Below are 13,645 nucleotides of genomic sequence, written 5' to 3'. Positions count from 1 at the left end.
CAAACTTGGCATGTATCCTAGATTCCTCTCCCCATCCCCCATGTCAAATTAACCATCAAAGCTTTCTTCTTAATCTATTCTTTAATTAGCAAATATTTACTAAGTGCCTCCCTTCATGGAGCGGTAATGCTAAACTACTCATCTTTTTGCTTCCTATCCTGTTTTCTTCAAGTGCAGCTACCATGTTGCTCCTGGAATGATGTTTCTAAACTATACATTTGATCTTACAATGGATTCCCAGAGCTTTCAGAGTAAAGTTCACATTCTTTATTTTGGTCACTATAACCTTCATGATAGGACATTTGCCAACCTCATCTCATTCCATTCCCCATCCCTGGTATCTTAAACCCCAAACAACTTGCCGTTCCTCAAGTATATCATGTTCTCATTCGCCTCCCTTTCATCGTTGTGAAATGCCCTCCAGTTTCTCCTTTATTTTAATAGTAATAATGATGTCTATTTGCCTTATTTTCACTCAATAAATCCTCCTTGAATAAATCCAGGAGGGCTTCCTGACCTCAGACTGAGTTGTATGCCTCTCTTCTAGTTTCACATACCCTACGATACATATCTCAGTCATAACAAATATCATATTTATCATACACTGTATATTGCTTTACTTGTCTGTCCCCAAAAAGTATAATAGGTACCTGAGAAATGTTTCTTATATAGGTAAATGGTATTTCTTTGGAGATTGCTTCTTTTTATGATTTGGATGGAGATTTATTTGCATACCAAATAAGAGGAGCATTACCTTTTCACTTTGTTAATATGAATGAAAGTTCTAGAAGCAGAAGTTCTAGGTGTTAAGTAAGGATTTATTTAAGCTATAGATAAATAGGGAAAGCTAGGATAGGAAGGACAACTTGTCATCAGTGACAAGAATGGAAATAAGAAATTACTTTGGGTTAATTAATGAGGAAATGGTCATTAGTGGTTTTATTTGTTTATTTTTTTATCAGTGGTTTTAGGTATCACCAAAAGCATGGTGAGGGGAAGGAAATATTCTAAACATTCAGAAAAATTACAGTGTAAATAATTTAGTCATGTAATTCAGTCATCTTGATAGTATTTAAATAAATGCCCACATTGTACCTAAAAGTTTATAATGGAACAATAATAATGTTTTGAAAGTAAGAACCAAGTTTAATATTTCTTCAGTATTCCCTCTATTGCTCATTATATAAGGTGCTTAAATAAATTATTTCTACTCTCATTGAGATTACATCTAAGAATATTAAATAACTAAAATGTGTAAAGAAAACTACAAATCTTTGAACATTATTTTAAAATATTTTAGCCTCTTAATTACACATCTGGGAATACAGTGCAAATAAATGATACTAATATACATGATAAAATGTGAATATTAATAATAATACCTCAGGATGTTTATGAGAATTAACTCATAACATATGCAGAGCCCTTTCCACTGCTTAATAAATGTTAACTGTTATTAATATTTCTTTTTTCATATTTTTGAAGTTAAAAATAAACCATCTGCAAATTTTAAAAAATACAAAACTAGTAATGAATTTAAAAAATCAGTCATGCATTGGTAATCGCATGGCATAGATTCTCTCCATTATACTTCCCTGAAAATTACAAAGTTACAATGACTACTAGTCGGGGGTAAAAGATCTAATTTAAGAATAAACTCTGCCTACTGAGGAATTTGCTAGGTTAGTTTGAGTCAGAATGGGATTTAAACTATTGGCAGGATAAAATGGAAGAAGATACTTTATAAAGGTTGACTAACTCTTATTATTCACATTCAGATTAAGAGTTCAGTTGGTATTGTGTTTACTCTTTATTTTCTATGATTTACTTTGACTATCTCAAGCATTTTTATTCATGCAAAATATATTTCTCATTCAGACAAGGGAAATGAATGTCAAGTTTTCATATGTATTTGGCTCAAAGATCTATACAACAGTACACATTTCTGACCACCTAATATTCTAGTAGTCATTTATTGTCTGTTTCTGTATTAATTTCTATCTTTATCGATGGTAAATTCCATGAGGACAATACTATGTTTTTTTCATCCTTATGTTCCAAGCATGGTGCTTGGCACAGGGTGATAAACGAGTATTTGTTCAACAACAAATGAATGGATGAAGGCAACCTTATTACAACTGTGTATTTTATTATTTGGTTCACATAAAATTTAGAATGTGTACTTAGATTTACAGTGTTAAAAAACAGCATTTTATGCTGAATTTACAACTATTGTCTATTTCTAACCATTTTCTTTACTTCCCACTGAATGATCTGGATCTATTTGGTTTGTCCTAATGCCTAAGTTATTCTCAGGTTTTAAGCTTGGAAACGGCAAGGATTAACTAGAATACTCTAGTAGGTTCTTATTATTTTACTCCAAGCTAATTTTCACCCAGTGAATCATAATTTCACATATTCAGAGTTGTCCACAATATGTATGACTCATTTTAAAAAATTCTCTTTATGCACAAAACGAATTTTTATTTTAAGATTTTTCTACCTGTTCCTGTCTTTTTTATTCTGTCTCTTACTGGCTAAATTATAAGATATCCTAAAGCAAACACTCAAGAGTTCCCTTAAAAGAACAGATTCCCTAGAAAGCAGGAGTAGAAAATAGCTATTGCCTGCTTTTCTTATTTTGTGCTGATTTTTAAAATTCTAGAATATGAACAAGTGCTTATTATGTTCATGATTCATGTAGATATATTCTTAAAACTTATAGTTTAAATTTAGAATATTACAAAACAAATAGCACATATTTTCTATTGTATCAGATGATATTTCTTATTCTGTTTTTAATGCATGCATTTAAAGCCCTATTTTACAAATGCAGAATGTGAAAGCCAATGTCAGCTTCTCAGGTTATTATCTTTGTTTTGTGTTTGTTAACATAATTGTTATAGTACTAATATAAATTTTAATTTTTAAAATGTTTTCTATTTTAAAATATGAGTACAGAATAACTTTCAGTTAAATATATCTGTTATAGTTCATCAAAAATAACATCCTCTGAATGTATTCTCTTGATTAACCAAACATCCCCTCTCTTTGTCTTTTTGAGTAACAGCATGCTTCTGTGGCTCTTTAATTAAATGACCTTACCTTACATTTGTCTCGACTGGCTTCTGTTTACAGAAATTGTAAACCAATTGAATGCTCTGAGCAGCTTAGATGAAGATCAAGATGACTGCATAAAGCAAGCAAATATGCCTTCAGCTAAATCAGCCAGTTCCTCTGAAGGTCTAAGAGCTTTCTTCCTTTCTTTCTGCTTCTGATTGCTTGTATTTACTGTGACCTGGTACCTCTTGACTTCTGTCTGTACTTAGCTGTCAGTTTTGTCTTTGTGCTTTTCCTTTAATAAATTTTCTTTGGTAATTTGTAGTGCACCAACAGGCAACAACATAACAGAACTTATCTTTAGCAAAGCCTGTATCAGGATCCTTGATAGGCAGTGATTTTAAAACATCTTATAATAACTGGTCGTATAACATGACAGTATTTCTTTAGTTAGCTTATATATTATAACAACATTGTTTTAGAAATATTTGCTTATATTAAATCAATTTGAATTATTCATATTTAGGAGTGAAGGATGTTTTTTTCTCAAAATCTATGTTAGTACTTTTTTATTGGATCAAATTAGATTGAGCTAAAAGTTTCTCTAGTTCATTATCTGATATTTTCCAATTCATGTGTTTGTTTTCTTTTATTTGAATATGTTGGTATGCTACAAAATACTTGAATGGCATTCTGTCATTGGTAAAATGCTATATCTTATTATTTGCAGGTATGATTAGTGTGAATTTTTACAATTTGAGATATTTCATGAATGAATGATAATTATGCTTAACTGTAACCACAGTGAACTGACACGTATGTTTATTTTCAGAGCTTATCAACAAACTTAACTTTTTGGATGAAGCAGAAAAGGACTTGGCCACTGTGAATTTAAATCCATTTGGTGATCCTGATGTAGCAGAATTAAATCCATTTGGAGATCCTGACTCAGAAGGTAGCAAGTTTTTTTCTTTACTTTTAAAGTCTTTGTATATTGTCAAGTTCTCTTGAACTGTAAGGGCAGGAAGAGATTTTGTTCTTAAAGACTTGTAAATTTTGTTTATAATGACAATATTATTTATTCAATACCAATTGCAGTTGATCAGCAATTCTGGGTAGCTTCCATTGAATTTTTTTTGTTTTTTTTTTTTTTAATTAATTACTTTATTTATGGTTGTGTTGTGTCTTCGTTTCTGTGCAAGGGCTCTCTCTAGTTGTGGCAAGTGGGGGCCACTCTTCATCGCGATGCGCGGGCCTCTCACTATCGCGGCCTCTCTTGTTGCGGAGCACAGGCTCCAGACGCGCAGGCTCAGTAATTGTGGCTCACGGGCCCAGTTGCTCCGTGGCATGTGGGATCTTCCCAGACCAGGGCTCGAACCCGTGTCCCCTGCATTGGCAGGCGGATTCTTAACCACTGCGCCACCAGGGAAGCCCATTGAATTGTTTTTAAAGAAAAAGGGAAGCCTTACATAGACATTTACTTGGGGCTTATTTTTTAATTCTTTGTTAGTTTGGTCAAATAGTAAAGCTCTAATGTTAGAGATAACAGTATTTTATCTAGTTGGCATGCAGTAAAGTCTCATTAGTTTGGCCTACCAAGCAAGGTCAGGTTGTGGGACATACCCATATTAGGGTGGTGGAGGTAGCCTTTTCTCTCTATACAGCTTCTCGGCCCTCACACCTCAGTGCGATGAGCCCCTCCACTCCCAACTCCCTGTCTCTGGCTGAGAATTACTCTTAGTAACGAAAGTAAATTGTGCATGTGAATGTCACAGAACAGAAAGAAGATTGAGGACCATTCCTGTCATATATACAACATGTAAGAAATAAAACCATGTATTTTTTTCGTGAGTCATTTTTCTTATCAAGTAGTTTCAAACTCTTAAAGCTTAGAAAAGAGCTGTTGAAGAAGACCTCTGTTTAATTAAACTCTGTTTGCTCAAAGTAAATGCAAGAATGATTAACCCCTGTTTACATCTTTTAGACTGCTCTTATGAAATCTTCATGAGCTTTAAAGAATTTTGCTACTGCCTGTCATGGTGAAAAGTGAGGTTTCAACTTAAGGATTCACTCTATTTGTGCAATATCATTTCATAATCCACTTCTTCTTCTCCTTCCATTACTTTCTCCCTTCTTACCAAATTCTAAATTAGTAAGTTTAGATTAATGAGATTTTATTTTGTTTGTGACCTATTTTTTTTTTAATTATTTTATTTATTTATTCATTTTTGGCTGCATTGGGTCTTCGTTGCTGTGCGTGGGCTTTCTCTAGTTGCAGCGAGCAGGGGTTACTCTTCGTTGCGGTGCGTGGGCTTCTCATTTCAGTGGCTTCTCTTGTTGCGGAGCATGGGCTGTAGGCACGCGGGCTCAGTAGTTGTGGTGCACAGGCTCAGTAGTTGTGGCGCATGGGCTTAGTTGCTCTGTGGCATGTGGGATCTTCCTGGACCAGGGGTCGAACCCGTGTCCCCTGCATTGGCAGGCAGATTCTTAACCACTGCTCCACCAGGGAAGCCCTATGACCTATTTTATTTTAACGTATTTTAAATCTTAACGGTTACAGTACATTTTAGAAGTAATCTGGTTCAGCTGCCTCTTTTCATAGATTAAGGAGCTGAGGCCCAGAGGAATTAAGTGATTTGAAGAAGAACTTTAGGTAAATGGAGGTGGAGTTGGAGCTAAGATGGCTAATCAAGTGTCTTCTTTTGACCACAAAGCTTCTCAATTGCATACTAAATACATCTGAATACACTGAGTTAAAAAAAATTACCAAAATATTTTGAGATATGAGTATTTGAGCTTTTCATTTCAAAATCAAGTAAGTAATTTTTAAAAATATATGTGTGTCTTTTCTGAGGTATAGAAAGGAGTAGCAGATAACATGTATATTGTATTTCTATTTTGGAGAGGTTAAGTGAGGTTAGCCAACCTGATTCAGAAACTTTAATCATGCCTATAGAGCTAAGAAAAAACTTGACAACCAGTATTCTTTTTAAATATATACTTCTTGGGCTTCCCTGGTGGCGCAGTGGTTGAGAATCTGCCTGCTAATGCAGGGGACACGGGTTCGAGCCCTGGTCTGGGAAGATCCCACGTGCCGCGGAGCAACTAGGCCCGTGAGCCACAACTACTGAGCCTGCGCGTCTGGAGCCTGTGCTCCGCAACAAGAGAGGCCGCGATAGTGAGAGGCCCGCGCACCGCGATGAAGAGTGGCCCCCGCTTGCCGCAACTAGAGAAAGCCCTCGCACAGAAACGAAGACCCAACACAGCCAAAAATAAATAAATAAATAAATTAATAAAAACAAAACAAAAAAGAAAAAAAAAAGCTTTAACTATATACTTCTTGGAGACTTTAGAATAAGTATTTTCTGTTAGAAGAACACTCATTTTTCTAGAAATAAGTTATTAATTTTTATTGATTAAAAACATGCATCCTCAAGTAAGAAAAGTAGTTAAGAAAGAAAAAAATGTGTTACAGTTGTTTAGATGGTTTTTGTTTTTGTTTTTGTTTGCTTTTACAATTTCAGTTCTCTTGTTAGATTCATGACATTCTGTGCTTCAGTGACCCGTTTAGAAAGTTACTAAATGTATTTGTTAGCTTTTATATGAAATAGTCTCATCTTAAACTCTCCTTTCTTGCTATTCTGTCATCTTCAAATCTTGCTCTATAGTTTGAATACTTTCTTGCTTTTGGTTTTGTAACTGATGAACTTGCTTGGATCAATTTTTGTAATCCTCTACCTGAAAGTAAAAATAAAAATCTTATTTCCATTGACAGGTTTTATCAATTTCTTAAGCATTTGAGACTTGGTATTTGTTAATAAAAAAAATTGAATAGGTAAAAACTCTGTAGTCTCTTCTACAGAGAAAAGATAATGCTTCATTTAGATTATTATAAAGATTATAGTGGTGTTTGAGTGTTATCCTGGTCTGACAAAAGATACAGTTACTGAGTCTCTTCTCTAGCATAGGCTGTATTTAAATTCATTTCAGTGTTGATTTATTATGATTTTATGAATTCTCTTTCATACTTTATAATTGCTTCACCATGGTGTACAGAAATTCAATTCAGTTTTTTTGTTTTATTTATTTTTTCAATATAAAGACAAAATAAGTTTTCTGGGCTAATGTCTAAAGTATAAGTAAAAGTAGTTTGACTCTAAAATATAAAAATCATAAATATATGTCAATCAAGAGATTTTTCTAATATTTGGATTAAATTGTTTGAAATGTCAGTTATAAAACAGTTATTTTTCTTGAAGATTTTAAAACTGATTTTCTGCCTTCTTCTCCTAGAGTATTTTGTTAGAGTTGCTTGGCATAATTAAAATTACTTTTGAACTGTGATTATCGGCTTTTTGAAACTTTTTTCCAATTTGGTTAAATATTTATATTAGTAAAATACAAATTTTAAACAGTTTTATTATACATTCCAGTTTTTTGTTGGTTTTTTTTTTTTTTTTTTTTTTTTTTTTTGCCTCTCCACGTGACTTAGGGATCTTAGTTTCCTGACCAGGGATTGAACCCGGGCCCACAGCAGTGAAAGCACAGAGTCCTAACCACTGGACCACCATGGAACTCTGCCTCGTTTTTGTTTTAAAATATTAATAAACATAAAAGTAAAAGAAAAAGCCTGGTACTAAGCACTCCATAAGTATTGTTGGAGGACATGACACTGTTGTAGTGCTTTTTGTGCCGTAAAGTCAGAGTTTTATTTTTAAGAGTACCTTTGTTTTCAAATTGAAATTTGAAATAGTAAAATTTAGAATTTAGTGGAACACATCTATCTGCTTCTCAGTATGATTTTAATGTAGCTCTTTCGACTTCAGAATTCTTGTTATTCCTTTACGTTATTAAATGAGGTATTGATTGGATATGAATTATGTTGAAAAGCCCATTAAAAGCTCTAAAGATTTAAGGACTTGCAGTGTACAGAAACCTGCTCTTTGAAGACTTTATAAAAACAAATTCAATGATATATGGTGTATTTTTTATATATCCAGAATGAATTTTCAGATTCCTAAGTGGTCTCTGCTTGTGTAACTACCAAAGACTCTTCCAAAATTTAATCAATTTTATGTTCTTTTAAAAACAGAAATTTATATATCAGTTTGAGACGGCAAGCTAGTATAGTGAAATAAATTAAGCAATAATAGAATATTGTACCTCTAAGAAGGTTAAAATTTCCAAAATTGGTATACCATAATGCCAACATTAATAGAGATTCCAAGGGCACTAACAATTCAAAGATGCTATTTTGAAGAGCAGTATTCCTGGAGTAGACAAAGATCTTAGATATCACATCTTCTGGACTTAGCCCCTCTAAAACATTTTTCATTTTTTTTGACAATTTTATGTTGTTTTTTTTTAAACATCTTTATTGGAGTATAATTGCTTTACAATGGTGTGTTCGTTTCTGCTTTATAACAAAGTGAATCAGCTATACATATATATATATCCTCATATCTCCTCCCTCTTGCGTCTCCCTCCCACCCTCCCTATCCCACCCCTCTAGGTGGTCACAAAGCACTGAGCTGATCTCCCTGTGCTGTGCGGCTGCTTCCCACTAGCTATCTATTTTACATTTGGTAGTATATATAAGTCCATGCCACTCTCTCACTTCATCCCAGCTTACCCTTCCCCTTCCCTGTGTCCTCAAGTCCATTCTCTGTGTCTGCATCTTTATTTCTGTCCTGTCCCTAGGTTCTTCAGAATCTTTTTTTTTTTTTTTTTTTTTAGATTCCATATATATGTGTTAGCATATAGTATTTGTTTTTCTCTTTCTGACTTACTTCACTCTGTATGACAGACTCTAGGTCCATCCACCTCACTACAAATAACTCAGTTTCATAAAACATATTATTGATCTGTACTCTTTCAACCCCATAGAGTTTATTAATTCAAGATTGAGTATTTTTGAAAACACTAAATATATAAGAAAATATCAGATAGTATTAATTTGATTTAATTCATCTTTTGCTATTGTTTTATAGAACAAATCACTGAAACAGTTTCACCTAAAAAACCAGAAGAATCCTTTTATAATAACAGCTATAATCCCTTTAAAGAGGTACAGACTCCACAGTATTTGAACCCATTTGATGAGCCAGAAACCTTTGTAACTATAAAGGATTCTCCTCCGCAGTCTACAAAAAGAAAAAATATAAGACCGGTGGACATGAGCAAGTATCTCTATGCTGATAGTTCTAAAGCTGAAGAAGAGGAGTTGGATGAGTAAGTACACTTCATTTTGCTATCATCATATTTTAACTAAAGAGACCTTTCTGTAATACACCTTTAGATGGGTAAAAAGAGGTCTGTCCCTATGTTAATATATAGTTTACAAGTTAGTATCTATCTCATCCCCCATCCAAATTTTTACAGTCTTGACCCTCATTCTCCCACCCTCTTCCATATGATTATGTGTGCACCCTAAACTAACAAATGAAGGAAACACGTTCCTGGAATCTCTGGTTAGAATTCCAGTTGTGTCTTCCCACAGCAACCATGTTATACATGGTACTTAGGTGTTTTTAATCGATTACTGAAGGCATTACACTTCAGTTATGTTATGGGTCTATTGTGGGAACCAAATAATCATTTATGATATTGATTTGATGAGAAGATTTATTCAAATGCCAAACAATGAGATCATGACATTTATAAATTAGGAATTATCTGCATTTGAGCCATTATTCTTACCCAAATGAGAGGTTTATTGACCACAAGCTTAGTATATTAATAGTCATTGTGATTAGGGCTTCTGTTTTACTCAAATCTAGATTGGGGATAGGAGGAAGGTATGTCCACATTGTACTCTGGAGTTGCACATTGCAACCCATGTAGCCGCAGACTGTGGCCCTAAGTATGTTTAAAAAGCAACAGTAAAACTTCCAGCCATGCTGGAGTAGCATAGACTAGATATAGCTTCTGTCTTACACAGCTAAAAAACTGAATAAAATGTATGAAACAACAGTTTTCAGACATTGGACACAAATAGCACAGGATCCCTGAGAGAACAGAAACGAAGAATGTGAGCCCTATGTTTGTCCAAGCTTTATTTATGGGAGAGAATTTCCAACCGCAATTCAGGGAGAGAGAACCCAAACACCCTAGAATCTCCCTGCACTGAGGAGGCAGAGTTTGGACTTTGGAGGTACTAAGATGGCTAGAACTTGTGGACAGAGTCTCAGAGAGGAACAGGCTACTCATAAAGAGTTTCAGAGATCTGTAGAAAGTTCCTCTTGAGTCTTTAGCTGAGTACTGATCAGAGTACGCATAATGAGGAAGTTACTGAGGACAAACAATTAGACAGAACAATCCCTGGAGTTCACCCAGGATTAAGAATAGTTTGGGTTTCCACCAGCCAGAGAGGAAAGATTTCCTAACACATGGGACATCAAGTTGAATCCTCAGAAGGGTATTGTCCCAGTAGTGGGGGAACAGCCCTAGACTAAAGGCTATTCTGGGCCTTCCCAGCAAAGATTAAAAGCAGAGCTCAAAAGAATCAAAATGATTCCACGTAACTGCATCCCACACAAAGCCCCAAAATATTAAAAGGAATACCAAAAAATCAAGCATCCAAAACATAAAATTCACAATGTCTGACAGCCAATTAGAAATGTATCAGGCATGTAAAGAAGCAGGAAGATCTGACTAATAATGAGGAGGAAATTCATTCCTTAGATAGGGATGCAGAAATGGTACAGATGATGGAATTAATAGACAAGTGTGGTAATTTAACTATTATATAAATATACTCCAGATATTATAAGAAGGCGGAAGAAAGCATAAGCATGCAAGACAAAAAATAAGTCCAAATTCAGTTTATAAAGATGAAATATACAAAATCTGATGAAAAATACACTGGATGGGATTAACGTTAGATACTGCAGAAGGAAGTATTAGTGAACCTAAAGACTTCGCAATAGAAACTCCAGATTCAAACATAAAGTGGGGGCTTCCCTGTTGGTGCAGTGGTTGGGAATCCGCCTGCCAATGCAGGGGACACAGGTTTGAGCCCTGGTCTGGAAAGATCCCATGTGCCTCGGCACAACTCAGCCCATGTGCCACAGCTACTGAGCCTGCGCTCTAGAGCCCTCAAGCCACAACTACTGAGCCCACGCACCTAGAACCCGTGCTCTCAACAGGAGACGCCACCGCAGTGAGAAGCCCACGCACCGCAACAAAGGATAGCCCCCGCTCGCCGCAACTAAAAGAAAGCCTGTGTGCAGCAACAAGGACCCAACACAGCCAAAAATAAAATAAATAAATAAATAAATTTATTTTAAAAAAAAACATAAAGGGGAAAAAAATGAACAGAGGATCAGTGGGACGACTTAAAGCAATCTAACGTAAGTGTAACTGGAATTCCAAAAGGAGAGGAAAGAAGATGAGGGAACAGAAAAAATATTTGAGGAAATAATGGCTAAAAGTTTTAGAAATTTACAAAATATATAAACCTACAGGTCTAAGAAGCTGAATGAACCCCAAAATGAACCACAAGAATGATGAAGAAAACTACTGCCAGGCTTCTCAACAAAAACAATTCAAGTCAGAAGATAGTGGGGTGATATATAAGTATTGAAAGAAAAAAGCCTGCCAACACAAATTTTTATTTCCAGCCAAAAAAAAAAGTCTAAGTAATGGACATTTCCAGGCATGCACAAACTGAGATAATTCATCATTATCAGACTTGCTTTGCAAAAAATATTACAAAGAAGTCCTTCAGGCAGGAGAAAAATGACACTACTTGGAAATTTGGATCTGCACAAAGGAATGAAGAGCACAGGAAATGGCAAATAAATAGTATATATAAAATACATGTCTTATTTTTAAAAATCTCTTTAAAAGATAATTTACTTTAAAGTTTAAATAATAATATATTCTGGGTTTGGGAACAGGGGTAGAAGTAAAACATATGACAGTAGTCATACAAAGGCTGAGCATGGGGAAATTGAAAAATACTACTTTAAGCTTCTTATACACGTTATTTGAAGATATACAATATTATCTTTTTTTCACAGATGACATAATTGTTTATGTAGAAAATCATAAGGAATCTCTAAAAAGTCTACTAGAACTAAAAAGTAAATTTAGCAAGGTTACAGGATACAAGATCAGTATACAAATTCAGATGTATTTCTCAATGGTAACAATTAACTATCAGAAATAGAAAATTCTAAAATGCCATATACAAAAGCATCCAAAAAACAAACAAACAAACCGAAACGCAAGGATAAATTTGAACAAAGATGTGCAATGCAATACCTGTATGCTGAAAACAGCAAAAGGTTGTTGAAAGAAAACAATGGAAAGAAATATTATGGCCATGGATTCAAATTGATCTGTAGATTCAGTGCTATCCCAATCAAAATTGTGGAGTATTTTTTTGGTAATAATTGATAAAGCTAATTCTAAAATGTATATAGAAATACAATGGACCTAGAATAACCAAAACCATTTTGAAAAAGGACAAAGTTGGAGGACTTACGCTATCCAGTTTCAAGACTCATTAACCAAGACATCATAGTATTGGCTTAAAGTAAACATATAGTTAAAGGAAAGAGAATATGAAAGTCTAGAAGTAGATCCACACATATATTGCCAATTGATTTTTGACAAAAGTAGCACAGGAAGTCAGGCAAGGATAATCTTTACAACAAATGGTGCCAGAACAACTAAAGGTCTATATCCCCCCACCCCTCCAGAAAAGAAGAACTACAGTCCTTACCTCATAACAAATGCAAAATTTAGCTAAAAATAGATCATACACCTAAAAGTGAAAACTAAAACACTGGAACTTTTAGAAGGAAGCATAGGAGAAAAATCTTAATGAACTTGGGTTAGGCAAAAATTTCTTGAACAGAATGCAAAAAACACAGAGTCAAAGGAAAAAAATTATAATTTGGACTTCTTCAAAATTAAACCTTTTTCTGTTTAAAAGACACTTATGAAAATGAAAAGGCATGCCACAGTTTGGCTAAAATTCTTTGCAAAACTCCTATCTGGCAAGACTTCTATCAAGAATATGTAAAGAACTCTTAATAATGACAAACTATCTTTTTTAAAGAGGGAAAAGATTTGAACAGACATTTCACAAAAGAAGATAGAAGAATGGCCAATGTGTACACAAAAAGGTGCCCAACAACTTAGTCATCAAGGAAATGCAAATTAAAACCATATAAGATATCACTACACACCAACTTGAATTGCTAAAATTTAAAAGACTTACTACACCAAATACTGTCAGGGACATGGAGCCACTGGTACTCTCAGAACTCTCAAAGTTCTAAATGGTGAACTATTTTAGAAAACAATTTGGCAGTTTCTTAAAAAGTTAAACATATACCTGTCGACCTAGCCATTCTAATTCTAGGTATTTACCCAAGAGAAATCAAAGCGTATGTCCACAAAAAGATTTGTGCATGAATATTTTAACAGCTTTATTTATCATAATAGCAAGATACGGGAATAACCCCAGTGTCCATCAATAGGAAAATAGATAAGCAAATTGTGGTATATACACACAGTGGAATACTACTCAGTAATAAAGAACAAACTATGGATACATATAACTGCATGGATC

At 34.3% G+C, this 13,645-nt stretch overlaps 1 protein-coding gene across 13 annotated transcripts in view; it reads left to right on the top strand.

The window, feature by feature from the left end:
- EHBP1 (EH domain binding protein 1) overlaps positions 1-13,645 on the top strand; it is a 312,365-nt gene that overhangs the window by 142,948 nt on the left and 155,772 nt on the right. For 8 of the 13 annotated variants that reach the window (XM_082426544.1, XM_082426545.1, XM_082426547.1 and 5 more), the window contains exons 8-10: positions 3,139-3,243; positions 3,893-4,015; positions 9,051-9,291. In XM_082426544.1, the coding sequence (XP_082282670.1) occupies positions 3,139-3,243; positions 3,893-4,015; positions 9,051-9,291 (469 nt within the window). The remainder of the gene's footprint in view (positions 1-3,138; positions 3,244-3,892; positions 4,016-9,050; positions 9,292-13,645) is intronic. The other 5 variants (XM_082426541.1, XM_082426548.1, XM_082426550.1 and 2 more) reach the window with 1 other exon arrangement.

This window comes from Balaenoptera physalus (genome assembly GCF_965194825.1).
Source record: "Balaenoptera physalus genome assembly, chromosome: 15".
In the NCBI taxonomy this organism is placed as follows: Eukaryota; Metazoa; Chordata; class Mammalia; order Artiodactyla; family Balaenopteridae; genus Balaenoptera; species Balaenoptera physalus.
This window is presented reverse-complemented; position numbering and strand designations above follow the sequence as displayed.